Source organism: Perca fluviatilis, chromosome 21, assembly GCF_010015445.1.
Source record: "Perca fluviatilis chromosome 21, GENO_Pfluv_1.0, whole genome shotgun sequence".
Taxonomy (NCBI): Eukaryota; Metazoa; Chordata; class Actinopteri; order Perciformes; family Percidae; genus Perca; species Perca fluviatilis.
The window spans coordinates 10,551,720-10,574,654 of record NC_053132.1 but is presented as its reverse complement, the minus strand read 5'-3'; the positions used below and the strand labels follow the sequence as shown (position 1 = coordinate 10,574,654).

General features: G+C 41.9%; 2 protein-coding genes across 5 annotated transcripts in view; both read right to left on the bottom strand.

The window, feature by feature from the left end:
- usp54b (ubiquitin specific peptidase 54b) overlaps positions 1-10,434 on the bottom strand; it is a 57,192-nt gene extending 46,758 nt beyond the window's left edge. Inside the window, exon 1 of one of the 3 annotated variants that reach the window (XR_005637805.1) lies at positions 10,298-10,403. Coding sequence is in view for 1 of the 3 variants with exons in the window: in XM_039787929.1 (XP_039643863.1) it covers positions 10,298-10,432 (135 nt within the window). In the remaining 2 variants the exon portion in view is untranslated. Of the gene's footprint in view, positions 1-10,297 lie in introns of all 3 variants that reach the window. The other 2 variants (XM_039787929.1, XM_039787928.1) reach the window with 2 other exon arrangements.
- A 2,890-nt stretch (positions 10,435-13,324) lies between these two features.
- myoz1b (myozenin 1b) lies at positions 13,325-21,914 on the bottom strand. Of its 2 annotated transcripts, none has more exons than XM_039787935.1 (6): positions 21,754-21,914; positions 18,405-18,491; positions 14,726-14,892; positions 14,542-14,608; positions 14,238-14,424; positions 13,325-13,811 (listed from the first exon to the last, which is right to left on the bottom strand). In XM_039787935.1, the coding sequence occupies exons 2-6, from the start codon at positions 18,487-18,489 to the stop codon at positions 13,577-13,579; spliced, it is 741 nt and encodes a 246-aa protein (XP_039643869.1). In that variant the 5' UTR covers positions 18,490-18,491; positions 21,754-21,914; the 3' UTR covers positions 13,325-13,576. The 2 variants fall into 2 exon arrangements, with proteins under 2 accessions (XP_039643869.1, XP_039643868.1); XM_039787934.1 differs by having other exon boundaries at positions 14,542-14,611; positions 21,754-21,912.
- Between the last annotated feature and the right edge of the window lie 1,021 nt (positions 21,915-22,935).

Sequence of the window (22,935 nt, the reverse complement as noted above, 5' to 3'; positions counted from 1 at the left end):
AGCTATTTATTCAAGCATCTTTTTGGGCCGTCCTCACATGAGGGCCCTGGATACCTAGTCCTATTTCCGCCCCCAGTCCGACACCCCTGGCTGCAGCTTTGTGTTGTGTTTTAGCCTTGTAGCTAATTGTTTTGGCTTTCTTGCATATTTTCTGTACAGCATAGTCTCATCATTGTCAATACATCCACTGTACACCTGCTCAGGGCCAAACAGCAGACAGACACACTTAGCGGCTAGCTCATGGAGAGGCTAGTTGAACATTTAGCAGCTAGAAGAACCAAATATACTTAACAGAAGTTGGTTGAGACTAAAACAGAGCTACTGTATAAGGACAGTAAATATTGAACTTACATTTTTTAGTTGGACAGAAAGACAACACCAAAGTAATGCTAATGTTGCTCCCTGATTGATATTTAAAGGGGAACTATGCAGGTTTTTTTTTTTAGCTTAATTTACCTTAACTGAACAGCTTCAGAGTCATTGGAATGGTTATTTGACTTTTTTCGAGTTGAATGGTGGTCGTCTCGCTCCCCCCTAACGCCTGTGAGCTGAAAAACCGAGTCGCCGAGTTTTGGACACTATTGTCATGGCTGAGCCGGCGAAAAAGAAGCAGAAAGCTAGGAAAGCATTGTTGGAGGAACAGAGAAATCGAGGAGTCAGACACAAGTAAACATCGGAGCTGCCAAATATCTATTCCGAAGCTGTAGGGGGACCTCTATAGAGAAACCTGCGAGCAAAAAGCGAAAAAATGGCCAAAACTGCATAGCGCCCCTTTATGCAGGCAACTGTTTGCTAACACATCATGTCAGTCATGACAGTTATTAAAGCTATGGAATTGCCTGTGTTTGTTAGCTTGCTTTCATGTTCTTCTGCCCCCTAGATTAATCTAAATGTATCATTTCATTGCTTCTGCACCATGAATCATGAAAATCATCACAGTGAACAGTGTAGCACTGCATCAACACAGGGAGCGCTTGGAGAAATCTGTTATGTCACTTCATAATCGGTACTTAGGGACATTATCTGGAGCTTATACTGGTTCAAGCATCACTATGTACAGCGTCCGAATGTGTGTGTGAGGGAGATAAAAAGGGGCAGTTTGTGTTTGTCACCCTACAGTAATTGTGCGTGGGTGTGTGTACATGAAGTTGCATAACACCATAGGGCAGTAGCTAACAGATCCGCAGTGCCCCCCTCCACCGTCCCTCGCTGCCTCCCTCCCTTCTTCTCTTCCCCTATAGCTTCCCCACTTTTGGCAAAGCTCCCTCGCCTGGTTGCCGGGTTGCGTTGCCACCACAGCATCCCCTTGGCTAAAGGCCAGAGGGCACAGGGATGTTGCGGCGAGCAAGCAAGCAGCGTGGGCTGTCGCTATGGCGATGGCCACATGGGATTGGGGTGGCGAGGTGGGGCGATGAGGGGGTGGGATTGAGGTAGGGGTGTAGGGGTGATGTCGTGACAAGGATGGCAAGTGAAATGCTTTAGGGCAAATATAGAAGGAAAAAGTATGCAACTTTGCAATGTCAGTTCATCTACTAGTCACATAGTCCTACTGCATACTGACAAATTCCTATACTTTTTTGTCTATCTACATGAAAAACTGAAATTCACAGATACATTCATCCATAAACAAACAAATCCAAATTGCCAGAGGATTTATAAAGAGAATTGGCTGGCAAGCCCCTGTGTGCCATTTTTCCTGTACAGCACAGTATCCTGAGCTTCTGTCTCAGCATACAGTGTGTGTGTGTGTGTGTGTGTGTGTGTGTGTGTGTGTGTGTGTGTGTGTGTGTGTGTGTGTGTGTGTGTGTGTGTGTGTGTGTGTGTGTGATCACACATCCTCTCTCTGACTGCACCCAACAGCCACACACAACCGAGATAGCTCTGGCAAAACCTCACACAACAGCTGTTTATGTGGCCTGTGTATGTGTGTGTGTGTGTGTGTGTGTGTGTGTGTGTTGTGTGTGTGTGTGTGTGTGTGTGTGTGTGTGTGTGTGTGTGTGTGTGTGTGTGTGTGTGTGTGTGTGTGTGCGTGTGTGTGTGTGTGTGTTTGTGTGTGTGTGTCCACATCTTCGGCTAGTTACCATGGAAATAGGCCAAGCAGCAGGCACGCGGGGGAAAAGCCGACCCATGTGATTTAACTGAAAAAAACACTCTGCTGCACTGGTTGAGAAAGCACACACAAACACACACACACACACCCAGACAAGCACACATTGAGACACACCGGGCTGGCGAGTGATGATGATGTGTATTGATGGTGGAGAGTTCCTGGAAGCCAGAGTCAGTCAAGGCACAAGTCAATCAAACTCCCTGACCCTGCGCTGGCATAAGGAAACCAGGACCCGTGGTCGCAAAAAACAGCGACCACACATGGAAGACATTTTCCACATGAGATGTTAAGATCAAGACACGCATCCAGACACAGCATGTGTGTGTGTATCGTCTGTGAGGCCTTAGTCTCGCTTTCCCAGACCAAGTCTAGCTACTCCACACAGCATTCGGGGATGGGAGGAAAACGTGCTCTGGTTTATTGGCATTTCTTTACACCAATCAGAATCGTCACGGGCGGCGCTAAACTCTGCACAGATCCGCTGCAAAATAATAATAATAATAATAAGAAAACTCAGATTGGACAGATAGTCTAGCTAGTGTTAGAAAAATCTCTAAAAGACGTGTTTGTTTGATTTCTGAGGAGGAAGGAGAGGCCTGGGGTCGAATTGAAAGAAAGTTAAAGGTTTAATGAACAACACGATGAAAACGACAGTCAAAACACAATCAAACATAAAACATGAAACACTGCCAGCAGTGGACTGAAATGACATGCCTCCTCTTGTGGGGTCACAGTTTGCAGCCTTGCGACATGACAAAACAAATACACTGTAAACAGCGGACTTCAACATGCTTCCCCTTGCGGGGTCACAGTTGAAGCCATGTGACATGACAAACAATTACACTGTAAAACAGCGGTCTGCGAACATGCTTCCCCTTGCGGGGTCACAGTTGCAGCCCTGGGATCATCTCAGGATCCGAATTATATTCCTGTCTCTCAGGATAAGGACACACCTCTGAATTTCAGGTCACAGACTAAGGTTGTTTATCATGGTAGTGTCGATTCTACAGAGATACGCATTTACTTTGTTCTAACCCAGTCTGGCCCCGCAGGGAGTGGCTCCCCAAAAGTTGTTTAAACAATAAGTCTTCTAGAGCATCTACATTCATGCTAAATAACAGCCATGACCTAATTAATTCTTTAGAAACTTGAGTAGGTGTGAGCCAGACCAATACTGATTAGGCTTAATCAGTATTGAAACATTCCTTCACTCAGTCACACAACAGTTTACTAGGCCTGCTCCCTTTTAGTCGATTAGTCGACTAATCGGTCGTGTTGGTCTTAGTCAACTTAGATTTCTTTAGTCGAATAGTCATGTTTTATGCTTTTTTCATGCTGAATGACTTATTTCCAAGAAACGTATGAGCACATCTCTGTGGTAAACACAAGAATTAAAGTGGTGCTTTTGCATGACTCTTTGCGGAGAAACTCAGATTTACAGATCTGTCGATTAAATCAACTAATCGATTAGTCGATACAATTGAACGAGTGTTAGTCGACTAAGAATTTCTTCAATCGAGCACAGCCCTACAGTTTACATTTTTTACCTAAAAGTATATTGTACTAAAACATAAGCATGGTTTTAACTTTTTTATCTTCAACACTAGCTGTCTCAATTTACCCTGCAGAGATCTGAGGAGCAGTCAACAATAGTCCTCATAAATCCACCGAATTTAAAATTCCAACACAAAGAAAGCGGAAGGAAACGGAAAATACATGCATCCGGCGGAATTTCCTGCAGCACCGGAGCAATCCCAGAAGTGGAACGCGAAGGAGATAGAGTAGTGAGGCCTTATCTTCTACCTTATGGAAACCAGTTTAATTTTGAGCATGGGGAAAATGCCACAAAATGAGGTCCCGACTTCTTCAAGGCTCAGGATGTGGATTTAGGGTCAGGTGTTGAATTATTGGTTTTGGTATTTGTTGACAATAAGAAAATTGTTTATTACTGACAACCTTATGCTTTTACAGTTTTACATTAGCTTTTACATACATTCTTTCTTTTCTGGTCACTCAGATTGCTTTAATTACAACAAGTGTGATATTGCTTTAACAAATCACAGGAACAAGCACTGATTGTATACTGCATGTGATGTGTGGAAAAGGTTTTACCTGACTCATCAAGTTAATGACCCGGAGTTAGGTATAAGGTAGGTTTAATGTTAAGTAAGACTTCAAAGGGACGTTAAAATAGTCTTTTTTTCCATTTGTATCTAAATAGATGTGCGTATCAGTGTGACAGCAGATGATTACTTGTGGATCAATAAGAGCCAGCGAGGGCAGAGCAGGGAGCACTGAAGACAGACAGCTGTTTTCAAGGTTCCGCTATACTGTCACCACTGCTGTTCCTACTACTCCCACCCAGTGACGTTCATTTTACTTCATACCTTCCCTTTTTCTCTGACTAACTTCCTCAGATTTTCCACCCTGTCCTTTGCACTATTTCAGATCACCCCTTTTCACTATCAAACCCACTGCTTTCCTCTTCACCTCTGTCTTCTCCATTCTATCACTTTTTTTCCACTGAGCTCATCAAGCGACATGCAGAACTTCAGAAGTTTGCAGGAGTTTATTCGAGGACAGAATCCGAAGGATGGCTCAACGCCTGTTTGATTCCCGGTGCACACTGTGAGGCTTTTTCTCTGATCCACATCTCTGTGATGAATGTAAACATTCTGCGAAATCGAGAGACAGTGGCACCACATATGACACATGGATCAAGCTTTCTTCCCATTGTTCCCTTCATCACTTATACTAATATTTCTCCAAATAAAAATGACTCCACAAGTCAGTATGAGAATATTGGGGTACCAACATCATTGGGTCCCAACCTTTTGGCTTGTGAACCTTTAACGCAAAGCGATGTCTTATTGCGACCCCTTGTCAGAGGTTGCATATGTTCATGAGTTGGAGGCAGTTTTACTTGGATAGTTGTTAGAGGCTTGAAATGGTAAATTCAGAATTTCACAATTAAAAAAAGCATAGCTTAGAAGAAAAGAAAAAATTGTGAAGCAGAAACACTTGCAGGCCCTGGGAGCTCCCGAGCCACAAGGTTAGAAACCACTTGTTTAAAATACATATATGGCCAAACGTATATGGACACTTAAACAAATTAAGTGGACACCAGGCCATTAAACCAATACAGTATGTATGCGATTGTTGAACTTCTTATTCCAAAACAATAGTCATTATTATGCTGCTATCACAGCCACTGTTCTGGTTTCAGGCTTTCCACATTTTGTAACCTGGCTGCAGGGAATCAGCCACAAGAGCATTGGTGAGGTCTGGCACTGATGTTGGGACATTTCAGTTCATCCCAAAGGTGTTGGATGGAGTCTAGGTCAGGGCTCTGTGCAAGCCAGTCAATTTTTTCCACACCAAATTGGGAAAACCATTTCTTCATGGGCCTGACTTTGTGCATGAGGGACAGAAAATGGTCTTCCCAAACTGTTGTAAGTTGGAAGCACACTATTGTCTAAAAAATACCATTGAATGTCTGCAAGTAGCTAACACTCAGTAGCTGTGGAGCTTTAATTGCATCCCACGATCTTCCTAAGCAGATGGAGTTTGTCATGGAGTTGTAGATGTTGAAATCAAAACCTCTAGTAAGGAATTGGAACTAAAGGACGAACCATGAAAACCAGCCCCAGAACAAAAGCACAGTTTCAGGAACTGCAGGTTTGGACCAAAACGCAGAAAAATAGATGAGGAGGTAGAAGGGAGAGTTTCAATGATTTAATGATGAAAATAACCACAGTCCAAATAAAGCAGGCATGAAATCCGAAAAACAGGGAAAAACAGGAACACTTGGAAACTGAACACTAGAGACAGGCAGAACTTCTAAACACAAGATACAACGACACCAGACAAAGGGAGCACACATACTAAATACACAAGGCAACGAGGGTTGTAACGAGAGACAGGTAACATGAGGGCTGATAAACGCATCACGTGACACACATCACGGCGGGGCAGACGATCTCAAAGGCGGGAAAACGCACAAGGCAGGAAGTCAAACAAGACATGGCAAAACAGGAAACGAAACGAAACGCAGGATCATGACAGTGTCCATATACTTTTGTCCAACGTCTAAAGTACGACCTCCCGGAAAGGTCCCATAATTCTTTGTTTTCATCTTCAGTATGTCCAAAATGATCTACAGATCTACAGATGTATTCCCTTCAGCTGAGGAGAAAACATTTTCGAAATTCAAAAGCAAACTCAGAGTTGAATGGAAATAAATTGCTGTTAATGACACTTTTTATAATCGGAATTTACTGCCACTGTTTCTCTCTCTCTCTCTCTCTCTCTCTCTCTCTCTCTCTCTCTCTCTGTGCTGTGGGTTAGTGGGGCTTGGTGACAGTGACACTGGTGTCATGCAGGCTGAACAAAGAGCTGATACTGTCCCCGAAGACAATAGGCTGTCTCTCACACTGTCTCCCTCCCACTCAAGCAAATAGAAAAGCCGAGAAGTATATTTATATATCCCTGTAAAAGAGAGCGGTCTTGATCTTTTCTTTCACAAACATGTCTCTTTCCTTCTCCTTTGGCTGCACTTTCCTCTCTTTCCCTCTCATTCACTTCATTCCTGCCCTGTCTCTCACTTTCTTCCAGTGACCTCTATATTCCATTCTCATTCACTCCCCTTCATCCCCCATTCTTCTCTGCCTCCTTTCCGTTTCCAAAAAACTTTACATGCATGTGCGCGCACACACACACACACACACACACACACACACACACACACACACACACACACACACACACACACACACACACACACACACAGTGGTTTCCCTGTAACTGGGTTATGTGCAACTTCAAATAGCATTAGTTGACAATAGGGAGAGCCCAGAGTTCATCCTCCCCTCTGTGTCCCCTTTCTCCTCTTCCTCAATTCAAATCTATAGAGAAGTTATACATATGTGCGTGTTTCAAGTGTGTGAACATACAGTAGGCACATGTGCGGCTGCATGTGTGAGCATATTAACAAGACAGATCCTTTTCTGTACGCTTCAAGGTCATTTCCCCGCTTAGACTCTGTAACATTAAAGTATAGATACATGTGAAAACACACATTTGTCGCATGCATGCACACAAAACACACACACACACACACACACACGCACGCTATAACCTAGATGCAACCCATTTTCGCCGTGGCACATGTGCACATCCAATCCTATTAGTAGAAAATATGAAGAGGGGTGAATATTTCCTTAATATTTAGGCTATTACATAACCATCCTCATTTACGATTCATGCTGGGAACCATGTGGAGTTTTTTTTACAGTTTAAGGAGGAGAGGAAGAAAAAAGGAACGAAAGGAAAGGAAAGAAAAGCAAAGGGGAAGAAAAGGAAGGGAGAACAGAATAGAGGAAAAGAAAGGAAAGGAGAAAAAGAAAGGAGAGGAAATAAAAATGAAAAGGAGAAGGGAGATACAAAAAGTATGAGAGGGAAAAATGAGAGAAAAGAGGAGAACAAGGGATTCAGAAAGGGGAATGAGAAAAGAAAAAAGGAGACAACAGGAGAACAGGTGGGTGGGAAGGAGAGAAGAGGAATAAGTGGGACAATAGATTAAATAACCAACCACATGCCAAAGTGGACCGGCTACGGGGGAAAAGAGAGAAAGAGCACTCCTGTGGATGGTAAAGGTCAAAGATGACATACTGTATAAGCATGTGTTTCATTTCTTCTCCTCCTCCTCCTCCATAACTTAATCTGCCTTTCCTTTTACCTCAACCCTTGTATAATCCCATACATGTGGACCCAACCCTGAGCAGAACACTGAAATGTCTGCAATAATGAATTCCTCGGGAAACCGAGACACAAGCTGGGATCATTCACACGCGTCTAGAAAGAAATACTCAGAGGATTTAAACCAATTAAGAGAATTAAATAGACATATTAGATTAAATTGATTCACCACATGATGGCAGGCACATGCAATAAGTCAATGAGTCCTTGAGATTGATTGTTTCACAAAGACAAACTAATTTCCCCAGACAAGCAGAATGTGTATCTGTCAACAAATAACTGAAATACAAGACATATATACAACAGACATATACAAGTCTATATTTTAAATAAATATAAATTATAAACAAACAATCACAGTCAGAGAACTAACAAACAACCTAAAAATAGATCCAACAGCCAAATCCTGAGCACAAAGATCTTCATCCTTAGCAATGAGGGTGTTCTTGTCAAGTTTCAAGTTACCCAATTGTCCACCATAGCAACATACAACATCACATATGATTGGTTTGAGTATTTAAATAATGCCGGTGGAAACACCCCCCCCCCCACCCCTAACTATTTTGTAGATAAAAGGTTAAGTGAGTTTTCCCTCCAGGACATACCTATAAGGGCTGCACGATATAAAGTAAATATGCAATAACATTGTTAATATCGCGATAACGATATTACTTGACAAATAAAGTGTACTCAGTTCTGCATTTCTGCTGCTTTCAGTATTCTGCTAAAATATGACGAATTGCTTGTTGAATTTAAATAAATGAAAGGAAATCATTTCCAACACTTTTATTTTGAACACTGAACATGGAATTGAATATAAAATGCACCACTAAAAAAGAATGACAGTTCAAATTTTATTTTAAAGTGCAGTTTTCTACTGTCTTTCGCAATATGTCGCAGCCTTTAGAGATATTGCGATGACGATAAAGAAAAACAATATTTTGTGCATCCCTAATCCCTACTAGCCTACTCATACAGTATAAAAGACAAGACTGAACCAAAGCTACAGTGACAGCTCATAAAATATGGCAACAGCGGAGTATATATGGACATGTTGTATTAAAGAAAGTACAAGCCTAATATTGGCATTGAGCTGATGTTTCTAAGCTAAAACAGGGTGAGTGGGCATTGCACATTTGTAGGCAGAAGATAAAACACACACAATATTATGGAAACTATTTACCAACAACAACAAAAGTACACAAAGCAAAACTTCACTGCCTTTCCACAGTGTTTCATCTCCAAAAACTGAAATTGATGATAAGTCCAACTTAAATGTCGAGGCGGCATTTCAGCTCAGTTAGAAGGGTGAAGGCGTGCTGCTGAAGCAGTGTGTGTGTCCTTGTGTGTGTGGTTTGTATTGCTTATGTTGTGGGAACATTTAAACTTGTTCAACCAGCCACATTTGATCTCCCATGTGGATAGAACATGCTAGTCTCTGCAAGATTAAGCATTTATTTTAAGGTTAAGACTGGAGTACTATTAGGGCTGGGATTGGGCATGTATAGTATAAGGTTTAGATTCAGAAATGACTGTAAGTCAATGTAATGTCCTCACAAGTAGCCAAAACAAAAGTAGCCTATGTGCTCCTGCTTAATGATGGGGCTGACCAGTTAGTAGCCTACCCTATTTTCCCTTTTATTTCGTAAGAATGCACGTGTGTGAGCGCGCGTGAGGCAGGCAGCAGAGGGCTGTGTCACCATCGCTAATGTGGCGGTGATGCGGGCCAAAGTCATCAATCACGCGGATCGAACCCGCAACGTTAAATCAATAGCGGCCCCCGGGAGCGAAGACAGCGGAGCGTGAATTCGCCGCGGTAAAAGGCTGCGGTCTCTCGGCCATCCATCAACAAGTCCACACAGAGTGTATAGTCCACCGAACGCCGCGCGAGACCAAAACATGCAGTACAGGACTAGGAGCCGCGCGCACAGCAGTGGTATGTATTCTACCTGAGTGGCCGGATGGGACGTGAACAACACCTGTAACTGTAACTGTAACTTGAGGGGTTAGGGATGCTGTTGTCCGTTGAAGCGGCAACCAGTGTGCAGCACGAGGAGAGTTGCTGCGTATAGGGGAATTACCGACCCAAGACCATCTGATTAAAATAATACAACTGACAAGACAGAGAGCAACAGAGGGGGGAAACCCAGCACGAGGAAACGACGCTGCTTGTGGTGCTGATGAGAGTAGGCCTAATGATGATGATGGAGAAGAAGATGACAGCTATCCTCTGAGACTGTCAGGAGAACACATCTGTTGAGGATCACATCTGGCCGACACGCTGACTCCCCCCCCCCCTTAACCACACACACCTACTGATGGTGTATGCTGTCCGGCCACATGCGCGTCCCCCCCCCACCCCCCTCCCCCCGGCCGCTCTAGCAGCGATGGAGCCCATGCAGTGCATAGTGTGCAGGTTATTTTACTCACCCCGGGTGCTCTCGCCGCCTGTCTCCGTCCGCTCGCGTGTCCTACCGTGTGATTTAACGGGAGAGAGGGCGAGCCGTGGGTGCAATCAGCCCCCACCAGCGCCATCCAGCGCTGCGGTCGCTCTCGCGATACCATGCCATCTTCCAGCTCTCCTCCTGAGGGTGTGTGACGTAGCGGTTTTATCCGGCAGTTCTCTCAGCCCGATGCCGCCGTCTTCTGGGCAAGAGACGAAAAGAATGCGAGGATGGTGATGATGTCATCTCGTAGCTGACCGTGTGGCCTACCTGTTTGAGGACGCACGTTCTCTCTTTTTGTCTCTTATGTGCAGAAAACCTGTTTAATTCCTATCACTGAGACCTGCCCAAACAAAACACACATGGAGGTCATGGGGACTGAAGGAAACACTGGAGAGCTGACTCACTTGGTGTCATGGAATGAGAAGCAGTAAGCAGGTGGGCAGTTAAAGCAGAGCATTTATTGACAGAAGGTAAATTTGATTCAGTTTCTGCCCAAAAACTCATGAACAATAAATCAAATGTACAAATTGTGTGCATTAACGACAATCAAAACATTAAAGTAAATCAACTTACAGGATGGTTGGGTGGAAAAGAATGAACAAAGGGAGGAAGGCTGTATATATGGCCTCTAATCAGGTGGATTGACTGAAGTGGACAATTCCTTCCCATGCAGGAGTGTTTTATTTTTAACTTCAGGTGTAGTCAGGTGGCCTCTGTTTGGGGACTTTTAACAGGGACATTGTTTAGTGCGGTCATTAGAAATTGAAAACTACTGAAAAGTAACGGCAGACATAGTGAAACATTTTTTGCAAATACCATTATTTGCTGTGTTGCCAGGAGCTAGGTGAGTGCTATCAATCATCTCATCTAGCTCTCAGCAAGAAAGCCAATAAGCATATTTCCCAAAATATCAAACCATTTCCTTCAAGTTAGATAACGTGTGTCAAAAAACGTGTGTTTTCAGTCAGTTATCACTTTTGTAATGATGATTTTTTTTGTTTTGTTTTTTGCTTTTAAATGGATAGATTGGTCAGTGGGAGTAATGACATGCAATCAAGGGCCCAACTGAAACTGCACCAGAAATGTTTCATGTATGCATCTCAAGCCACTCAACCAACAGGACATCCTATAGCTATACAATTTTTAACCCTTGTGTTGTCTTCGGGTCAAATTTGAGCCGTTCTCAAAATGTCTATCTCAGAAATATGGGTTTCTTTTTAACTACCTAATTTTAATTACCCAAAAATAACATGGATGGATGTTCCCATACAACGGGCTTCGCGGGTACAACAAAAGATCGGATCTCTACTTTCACTGAATTTTGGGTGTTTTATTAAAATTTTTAGCATTTTGAAAGAAAAATTGAAACGTTTCGGAGCAGTATCCTCGCTGAATGTTGACCCTTCTGTGATTATCCTTCCTTTAATATTAGTCTAAATAATTCATAATTTCTGCTTCTTTAACTCAAGAATTAGGTATAGTTTCCTATAAATTAGGTTTTTAATTGACCATGAATTCCAAAAATAAGTGTAAAACTATAGTGGTAGTAAGTTGGTGTTAGTGGTGTTAATACATGGTAGTGAAAAGAAGCATTAAACGTAAAAAAAAAAAAAAATCAGAAAAAGTGTTGATTTTTTTTTGACCCAGAAGACAACACAAGGGTTAAATTAACTTTGTTGTTACATGTGTAAATATGTCAAATCAACCTCAATTAAAATCTGAAGAAAGAAACAAAATAAATAAACGGTTAAAACAAGTCTGTTCAGTATAGTTCCTGTGATGGCCGCACCTGCTGCCACACTTCTGATTGAGTTGTTTACACTTAATAGTACATTTTCTCCTCATTGAGGAGATGGATTTGTTTTCTGACCTCTATCGCATTGCACATACTGTACATCAGCAAGCAGTATATGATGCCACATAACTTTTGTTATATACGTCTACTCAGTTTATCACTTTACTTTGTCTTTAGATATATTTGCCGTAAGTCATTTCTATTTCTTTGAGTTACTAGTGCTGAAAGTGCTGCTGCTGGAGGGACATCTTGTCAGGACGGAGCAAAAGATGTACCTCCTAAAGCAGAGCTATTAAATACAGGAAGCAACCGATCAGAATGTACCACGTGTCCCCACATAAGGGGGATTGGGATTTTTTTTATTTGGTTAATTGCTAAAATATTTATACTGCTAGACTAATTGTCCGGTTTTGTTTTATTTGTAGTTTAGGTGGTATGGGGTTGGTCTTTGTGTTGCCTCTGTTTCAAAAATGGTCGCATCAGCCATTTTACATGTTCCACTTTGTGGTCAGATGTTGTCATACTTAGGTCAGTTTAGTCTGTTCATTTCTATTCAGTTCATGTGAAGGTATTATATAGTTTAGCTGTGTTTAGTTGACCTCTTTTATGAGCCCAGAACTTTGTGACATATTGTTCATTTTTGGGCTTAATAAAACCCACATGTGACTCCTCATGCCTGCCAGCTCGTTCCCTCGCAGTTCCCTTGTTATAGAAATACTGAAATTGTGACTTCTTCTAACGCCTATTTTCCCTTACTGGGGCATAGGCCGCCTACAAGGATTCTCCAGCCGTCTCGGTCCTGAGCAAGCCTCTCCAGCTGTCCCCAAGTGTGGCCTGTCCTCTTGACATCGGCGTCCAGGTCTCGCCGCCAGCTGTTTCTGGGTCGACCTCTCTTCCTATTCCCTTGGGGATTCCATGAATGGAACTGTCTGATGATATTGGTAGCCGGTTTGCAGAGGGTATGCCTCAACCATCTCCAAAAAATGGACAGAGACCCTTAATATTTTATATTAGCTTGTTGTTTGGTGGCTGTATGGCCCTTTGCAGCTACTTCATTCATGTTGGACTTTGGAAATAGTAGTACACAAAATAGTTGTAAATAGTGTCAAAAATAAGTTATTTTTTCTTTTTTTTTTAAATAATCAGAATTTGTCCTTTTAATAACACTTTTCCAAGACGTGCACATGCAGTGTTAACATCAGAAGCAGCCAGACATTCTGTAAAGGGGAACTTTATTGCATAAATACATTGTTTTAAGAGCGCAGAGTGCTCATATGTATCTATATCACACAGGTCTCAAATTAGCTCACAGTATGTAAAATCATAGTAATACTCATCATAGTTGGGGATCAAACGATTAGAAAGCGCACAGGAGACCACGGGGAGATACTTTGTCCCTTTCCATCAAGTCAGTTTTAAATACATTTTTTGTGTGTGTGTTTGTACTTCTTGTGTGCGCATGCGTGTTCACAGGTCGTCTGTTTCTCCGTCGAAGGGCATGTTGTCCAGTTCTATGTGGATGTTGGAGTTGTCCTCACTGCAGACCCAGCCGATGGGCGTGCGGTTGAATGAGGGGCGTGAGCGGATGTTGGCGTGCGGTTTGGCCATAGTCTCCGACTCCTCGGTGCCATCATTGAGCTCTGGGAGCTCAAAGGTCAACACCCTAGGCACCTTATCAAAGCCGCCGAATGGCAGCGCCGTCCTGGGGAGAGAAGAGGGAGAAATCGGAAGCTTAAGAGAAGCACCAGAACAAGCAATGCAGCACAACTTTATTGTCTCTTATGCTCCATTGCCTAGAGGCACATTCATACCTGCACTGCTGTCATATGTTTAATATCTGTTTAATGCTTTTTGCACTTATCCATTTGCAAAAACGGTATACAGATTCTGTACTCCACTCAGAATTTATATTTGATCTGTATTTTTTGTAGACTCTTTATTGTATTTTGTATGTTTATATTGTGCGTATTTAATGTGTAACACGTTATGCCTTTGTCTTGGCCAGGTCATTATTGCAAATGGGAATTTGTTCTCCCATCAGCTTACCTTGTTAAATAAAGGTTAAATGAAAAATAAAAAATAAAACAACAACCTTCAGCTTACAGCTTCAGTTTGTGTCTGTGTGTACCTGTTGAAGCTCTTGTACAGAGGCAGTTCTAGGTGCATCTGGATGGGTCCCGGCATGGAGGACTTCATGGTAGCTGTCAGCTCCTGGTTGCCATGCATGGCCCGTTCCCATGGCGATACGTAGGTGCGAACATACTCCTTCCTCCTCTTCTCCTTCTCCGCCTCCTCATCTACCTTCTCCTCCCCCACTGAGACACACAGGGGCAGGGAAGAAAAAAGAGGGGAAGACCAGGGAGATTAAATCCAACATTTTAATGGGAAGAAATATTGAAAAGAGAAAACATAAAAAGCATCTGCGACTCCACCTTCTTCCTTTGGTATCTCAGGCTTTGGTGGAACTGGGGGAGGGAACATCAGCAGGTTCTCGAGGTTCTGCTGGAAGACCAAAAAAAGGAAGAGAAAGTTTGATCAGTACACCCATATACACATAAACTAGACACAAACACACACACACACACACACTTATCCCTTTCTCTTCTTTACTCTTACCTTGTTCTCGTTTGTCACAATGAACTTTTCAACTCTCTGCTGCCTCTTCCTGAACAGCTTGGAGCCCTTGTTCGTGTTTAAGGAGAGCTCCTCCAGCATGGTGTCCTTGGGTGTCTTGATCTTGGTGCCCAGGTCGAGCTCAGAGGCCTCGGGATCTGACTCATCGTCTAACAGGAAGAGGGAGGAAGAGGAGGAAGACAAAATGAAGGGACTAAATATGGAATTGCAGGTGGGTGCATGCAGAGAAGAGGTAGAGGGGAGTTGCCATGGTTTACCCATTGCTTGAGAAACATGCAATGTTGTATGAAGTGCATCAGAGTTTTTATTTTTTATTTAAGATATTTTTTTGGGGGGGGGGGTTGGGCTTTTTATTTTATTAGATATTGATACATAGACAGGAAATGGGGGAAAGAGAGAAGGGATGACAAGCAGCAAAGGGACGCAGGTCGGATTCAAACCCGCGCCGCTGACAAGCACTCAGCCTATGCGGGTGCACCCTCTACCAGGTGAGCTAGAGGTTGCCCCAGAGTTTTTTATTATTTAGTTGCATTGCATTCCTGCACCAACAACTTATGTTTTGTTTTAGTTTTTTATTGATATTTTGACAGGACAAAGATGTTCCAGAACTTTACGACATTCCATTCACAATTGTTTTTCCTTGTCCCCAATTTTCTTTTTATACAACACAAAACAGAAGCATCCCTTAGACTACAACAGAGGGATCAATAATAGAAATCAGACTACTACCCAAATACTTCCCCTCTTTGATTAAATTAACTCTGCACATGTCAGCCATTGAATACAATTTCAAATGAGACACAGCTGTAGACAACACAAAACGAACCTAACAATACGAGGAATACAAACCAATAAAAATAAAATAAACAAAAACAACAAAAAATGTATTAAAAATTAAACCTTGATAGAACCAGTTACCAAGCCTACCAATCCATTATCTTGCCTTATATTGCCAGTAAAAACAATCCGACTTGTGTTTTTTATTTAATTTGATTGTCTGCTCATTAGTCAGTAGGAAACGCAAAAGTAGGTTTTAATTAAAATTTGGTGGAAATTTCTCTGACGTGAGAGGTGACTTTTTAGTGCAAATTGAACAATATTTTCAAGGAATAGTTCAACATTTTGGGAAAAATTCTTATTCATTTTCTTTGCTGAGAGTTAGATGAGAAGATCGACACCACTCTCCTATGAGAGAGCTGTATCAATTATCTCATCTAACATGAAACCCAATAAACATATTTCCTAAAATGTCAAACTATTCCATTGAAGATTGTGTCATTTGTTAACATTAAAAGACATGTTTAAAACATTTTCTCATGAACTAGAGCACATGAATGAATGAAAGGATGAAAGGAATCTGGTTCATGTATCCAATGATGATTTATCACTGTGCAGACTAACAATGTTTTGTGTTTGTTAAAGCAGATGTGGTACACACTCTGAGATGTGCTGTCTTTTATCAGCAAAACCCATTTGGCAAATTAAAAGGTGGGTTTACATCCCACTAGATATATTAGGGGATGTATAAGACTGTAAAGGGCATATTCTCTGCTTGAAACCTGTTATATGGTGTTAGAGGATGTGTGTGTGTGTGTGTGTGTGTGTGTGTGTGTGTGTGTGTGTGTGTGTGTGTGTGTGTGTGTGTGTGTGTGTGTGTGTGTGTGTGTGTGTGTGTGTGTGTGTGTGTGTGTGTGTGTGTGTGTGTGTGTGTGTGTGTGAAACCAGGGGAGTTGTAGGGGTTAGTAGGCTAAAGCAATATGGAGAGAGAAGAGCACTGGGGAATGTCACGGCAGGTTTTCTGGTAGAACTGTTTGCTGGAGGGGAATCCTTATAACACACTGTCTCTCTCTCTCTCTCTCTCTCTCTCTCTCTTTTTTTTTTTCTTCTCCTCCTCCTCCTCCTCTCTTTCAGTGATGGAGAGATCTGATGGATTTTACTGCTCCACAGAGCTCCTCATAAAACACTATTCTCATCCACCACATGCACTCTGATATCACTCATAACACCTGGAGTCCAGCCATAAACCAACACACACACACACACACACACACAGAAACACATCTATAAAGCGGGGAGTTGGCATTACAATGCTGCAGAGAGCTGTTAGCAGTACCTAGTAAATCAGACTTGAGCAAGTGGGTGAGAGAGAGAGAGAGAGAGAGAGAGAGAGAGAGAGAGAGAGAGAGAGAGAGAGAATAATTGAGACTGTTGAGCAGAGCAAACTCTCCCATGGGGATATTGATTAGAGTGTTAATTCAGAAGAAGGTGAAACTGGAGCTGGCTGCTGACTGGGATAAATTGGACAGACTGACAGAGGCAGGGGGTGGACAGACGGACAGCATACAGGCATGGGACAAATGTCAGAAAGACACTGTGGCAGGGATGATGGATAGATGAGTGGGTATTAACTGGAGAAAAATAAGGGATGAGCAGGGTAAGCTCCTGACTGACTGAAAACAAACTGGTGGAACGATACAGATGTGGCTGCAGATGTTGACAGCAGAGGAAGCAGTAGCGAAAACAGCAAAGGACACAAATGGGGAAAGACATCAACAGATTGTTAAATGACAGATGTAAGCATGTGCTCAGACACTATGAGCATGCTCAGATTGCAGATTGCAGAGATTGGCAGAGAATACATTGTGGTTGGTAATAAATTATGCAACAAGTAAATGTCAGCTTTGACACTGATAGAAAAAATAACATATTAAAACTAGACTTAGAAGCTACAGCCATGCTAGCAGCTCTGTGAGGCTGTATTTAGTCTAGTCAGTGGTGTTTTTGAGCGAAATGCTAATGTCAGTATGCTAATATGCTGATGTTAAACAGGTACAGTACAATTGAAGATGATGGGAATGTCATTAGTTTTGCAGTAATTTGGTCAATAAACCAAAAACATATCGGACTGAAATTGTGACCTGATGATGGCACTAGATGAAGTCAGAGAAGGTATTGTTAGGGCTATAACAATTCATCCCCAACCGACCGAGCAACAGACAAGACGACATCGCTATCCCTAGAGTCAAGCCACTAGTGTTTGTAAAAAGAATTAATAAAAAATGTTAAAAAAGAATTTGTTGCTTTAACCTTTGTGCACTATTATCAGTAGTGAAATTACTCAATTACAAGTAAAAGTCCTATAATTACAATCTTAATCAGGTAAAAGTACAGAAGTATTAACAGCATATTGTATTTAAAGTATTACATCTTAAAAGTGCTCATTATGCAGAAAAAAATGCCCTATGTGATTATTATGCTATAATCATATTGGATTATTTATGCATTCATGTATAAGAAGCATTTAGTTAACTATCTAATGCCAAGATGTGAAATATTTGACACAGTTTTACAAGTTTTTACATTGATTCCACTTCCGTTGCCCCAAACAAATATGGTGGGAGCAGAAACACCGTCTGGTATTTTGTGTAGCCTCCAATGGTGACAGATTTGTGGCTGCTCTGCCATCTGATAATGACCGTCATCCCTCCAGGAGATGCCACATGCATGTTAAATATTGTGTTACTGCTTGGAACTGCTTGTGTGTGTGTGTGTGTGTGTGTGTGTGTGTGTGTGTGTGTGTGTGTGTGTGTGTGTGTGTGTGTGTGTGTGTGTGTGTGTGTGTGTGTGTGTGTGTGTGTGTGTGTGTGTGTGTTTGTCTTACCATTCTGGCTAACGTTGGACAGGTCAGTGATGATCTTATTGGCCTTCTTCCTCTTGTGAGAAGGGGCAGGAGTATTGATAGGCATGGCTAAAGGAAAGAACAGAGACATTGTGACGTCATAATCATCATCATCATCATCATCTTTTTAGAAAAAGAGCTGCACCTACTTTACACAGAAAGAAAAATACATCCATACAGTCAAATAAATCGAAATTTCACAAATATTCTTTACTCTGGGTCCACTGACTAGCTTCTTACGGATCTTTCAACTTCATCTTATGGTCTTGATTAGCAGATGGAGTTTGCTATACTGATAAACCTCCATTCTTGAGTTAAGATATTTTTTTGTCAAAAAAAAGATTTAGATAAAAATTGTATATATTAGATTTTATATTAGAGATATATTTAGATTTTAAAATTTCTCTGCAGTTTCCCCTCAGCTCTTAGCATTTTAGCTCATTGTTTTGGTTAATGTCATTGTCAATGTTACAACCAACTGTACACTACCTGCTCAACCCCAAACAGCAGACTCGCACAGTTAGCGACTAGTTGGTGAACATAGTGGAGCATTTTGCAGTTAAAGAGCCAGATACAGTATTTCCCTCAAGAGTTGGTGGAGACCAAAAACTGAGTTAAAAGAGTGAATATTAGATTTACTTTCACTAGGTGATCAGTAATATAACTCCACCCATTACTGTTGCTTCATATCTGATGGAGGTGTGAATAGGCAACTATTTGCTGCCATAACAAGTTTATGAGGTGATAATATTATAAATAAAATTTCACTTCATGAGGTTTTTTAACATTAATATGCGTTCCCCCGGCCTGCCTATGGTCCCCCAGTGGCTAGAAATGGCGATAGGTGTAAACTGAGCCCTGGGTATCCTGCTCTGCCTTTGAGAAAAAGAAAGCTCAGATGGGCCGTTCTGGAATCTTGCTCCTTATGAGGTCATAAGGAGCAAGGTTACCTCCCCTTTCTCTGCGTTGCCCGCCCAGAGAATTTGGCCCACCCATGAGAGAGAGACATCATGGCTTTCAAACAAGCAAAGTGGCAGTTGGTCAAGGCCACATCCCCACCCTCCACCTTGCCCCCCCCCCCCTCTCTCGTCCTCAATAGCTACAGACACAGAAATGGCACATCCTAAGGAAAGCTCGTTGTGGGACTGGCTCTAGTGGCTGTAATTCTGCACCAAGGCTGAATTTCAGGAAAGAGACTTCAGATACAGTATTAGGGGACCACTAAGGTCTATATAAAAGAGACTTCAGATACAGTATTAGGGGACCACTAAGGTCTATATAAAAGAGACTTCAGATACAGTATTAGGGGACCACTAAGGTCTATATAAAAGCATCCAAAGAGCACCATGTCATGGGACCTTTGAGTGCCGTGTTAACAGTAGACTTTCCTCCAAAGAAGAAAGACAGCAATTATCGTTTCAGCAAGTGCCCCTAAATAACATATGTTAACGTTCAAGTGACAAAGCAGTGGACGTAGGAATTCTGATTATGAGCTTAGGGTGGATAGACAAAACATTGGACTTTAGGAGATTACTGTTTATTTCCCCATTTCAAACCAACATGTTTTTTTTCATCATGACCAGGATGGACGCTAACTTTAACCACATGTTCATTATTGTAACCATGACAACAAACATCCCTTCACCTTAACGATGTAGTTAACCCAAACTAAGTTTCCTTAAATATAACTAAACTTTGGTCGTATCGTATTCATTTTTCAACGATGACGTATAGTTTTTTGAAGGCACAGGGGCGTCAGATCAGAAAGCACAGACGACATATTTGGTGTTTAATATAGAGGACTTGTTGCTGTACAACTTGTTGCACAAAATCTATTAATCAGAGAGACTCAGGGGACTTAGGAATAACAAATTCTAGGTAATTCTAGGTCTTTGTGTATTTCACTTGTATTTAATTGTAATTTTCTATAAAGCATTTTGTTCAACATTTGTTTTTTAAATGTGCTCTATAAATAAACTGACTTGACTTGATCTTATGCTTTAAGAGAGACTTGCTTAAGACGTGCTTAAACACAGTTGGTCTCTCAGGAGTTTGGCAGAGAGCACGACAGAATTAGCAGCAGTGAAATGTGATACAACAAAACTGTTTAATTTTTTTGAAAAATATTTCAGAAGAATATCTGAATTGATTTCCGAGACACGTGTCTGTATGATGAAGTTGCCCATCATATCCCAAATTCTAGTAAACTCTATCAGGAACCTCGCTGGGTTCCCTAATTACCTTAAGCACGCTTTAAACATTGTGTAAAGCCCAACTCATGAAGACACTAAATTCCCAGTGGCAGCTTGTGTCTCTTTTGTCTAACCACTGAAATGGGGGCCGGCAGTATGTCGCTGTCTATTGCACAGGTCGAAAGCAATTATGTAAGGCTGGAGGTGAGTCCCAGTACAAGAGAAAAAGCTGCAGGGCCCGTCTGCAGGGAGACAGGTAGTGTAATTGCTTTTCATCCACTGTAATTGAAGCTCGTTTCCTAGCCTGGGATCCAGTCCTGCTGTGCGAGCTATTTATTGTACCCATGATCTATAGCACTGTGGTGAGTGTACATACATATAAATGCACCAGCACACACAATTTTGCACTCAAATAGCTTTTCTCTTGTGATTAATGTGAGTCACTGGCCGTGGATTAAAAGCTGGAGATAACAGGTGTTTTTGGATGTTCTGGGAAAAGTCAAGATGGAGGCAAACTGCTGTGCTGATGGGGACAACGGGAGCGACACGAGGGCCTGGGTCCTGTTACCGCCTCTCTGAGTGAAGAGGCGCTCCTGTCCCCCCCATGACCAGACTGTTTTAGCTCCTGATAAATCTCGAGGGGACAGCTGGGGAGGAAGGGCATCAGTAAGCACATTCCAAAATACACACATGCATCCATACCCGCAGACTAAAAACTCCACTGCAGAGGGCCACATTCCTCACCTACCACAGTGTTAGGTACAGTAAGAGCTGGTGGAAGAAAATGACAGACATATACCAGCTGGCTCTTGTGATTCAGATTTAGTTTAATTGATATCAAAATTACTCAAGAAATAAAAATGTAAAAATAACAATCTGTAAATAAAATCTGCAATAAAACTGTTAAAAATGTATTCATTAATTCATCCAGATACAGAGGCATACACAGGCCATAGATGGGGCCTTCTCCTGCAGCCACAATCTGCAATTAAATTGAACTGTCCCCTTGTACTCAAAGAGGATCCAGAATTATTTGACAACTCAGTGAACCGTCGGTGCCAGATAACCCACAAACACTCAAGGCATGTGTGAGACTTCTTTATCGATGCGGTCACACATTATCACCTCTAATGTCTTACCTAAGACCCAGCTATCCACAGGAAGACACAGGTCCCAGACGGTCCCAGAGTTTGGCTCAGAGGAATATAGATTCCCAGGTAGATTTGTGTCCCAGAATTTGTATTGTACTGCCTGCCCTCCTCTTCGCCCCGGAGAGAGTGAAACCCTATCAGCAGGGCTGCTCCAGTGCTATGGACCTGGCTGCGGGGGTGGGAGGAGGGGTGGGGGTGAATTGAGTAGGGGGTAAAGAAGGAGGTGGGTGTGGTGTTTCGAGATCAGAGGTTGGTAAGATAAGTGATAATAGGAAACTGATAATGATTTCTTTTTTTTTTATCAACTTTATCCGTAAAAGAAAATCAAAGAATGTGAAATTGTAAAGACGTCACATAGCTCAAAATATGTCCTGTAGGTATGTCACCTCTTTCAGAATAACCAGGGCTATTTGGAAATGTTGTCTTCAGCCTAGACTTTAAAACAACCAGAAGAGTTGTGTATTGGTATCTTAGGGAGTATGTCAAGTTTTAAAATCCTGATCTTCAGCAGATGCTACTGAAACGACGAGGATCGGCACGATGATTTCGCTGAATTCCTCCAGGTTGTAAACACCTGAATAATTTGTCCTACCTCCAATCACAGGGGAACAGGGCCTTTTGATAAAATGACAAACAACTCCAGAGAAGAGAGAAGAAAATATGTCACTCGGTTTTACGTGCTTAAGGGCATTAATGCTTTTGGCGATGTGTTTTCTTCGCATAGTGTCTTTATTCATCCTCCTTCAACTTACAAATGTGTAACTTTATGCCTCGTTTGTGCCTGGAAGCAGTCATACATGCAACATCATGTCAGTCACAGTTCCTCGTCAGTACCCTGCTTTTTTTTAGATTTAACTAGTAGCTTCTGTAAGTCATGTTGGTTTGTTGACTTTTGTGTAATCATGGAAAAAAAAGCTATAGAGGCTCTATATTTCTCTGCTGTGTCCCTTCACAGTTTTGCTTAGTAAGTAAACAAAGATTTGGTTTGGATTGATCATCTGGAATAGCAATAATTTCTTCAGTGGGTTGGATGATGACATTGACAAGAAAATGTATTTTTAAAGCGACTATAATCTTTATTTTTTAATAACAATATATCAACTGACAATGTGAAAGGGGTCGCTCAGGAGTTGGTAGAGACGAAAAAACAGAGATAAAAGAATATTGTGT

Excerpts from the sequence above, each read along its gene's own strand:
- myoz1b (XM_039787934.1), bottom strand. The coding sequence starts at position 18,489 with ATGCCTATCAATACTCCTGCCCCTTCTCACAAGAGGAAGAAGGCCAAT. Across the intron at positions 14,893-18,404 it reads GTCCAACGTTAGCCAGAATG|ACGATGAGTCAGATCCCGAG; the intron begins GTAAGACAAACA and ends TCTTCCTGTTAG. Across the intron at positions 14,612-14,725 it reads TTGTGACAAACGAGAACAAG|CAGAACCTCGAGAACCTGCT; the intron begins GTAAGAGTAAAG and ends TTGGTCTTCCAG.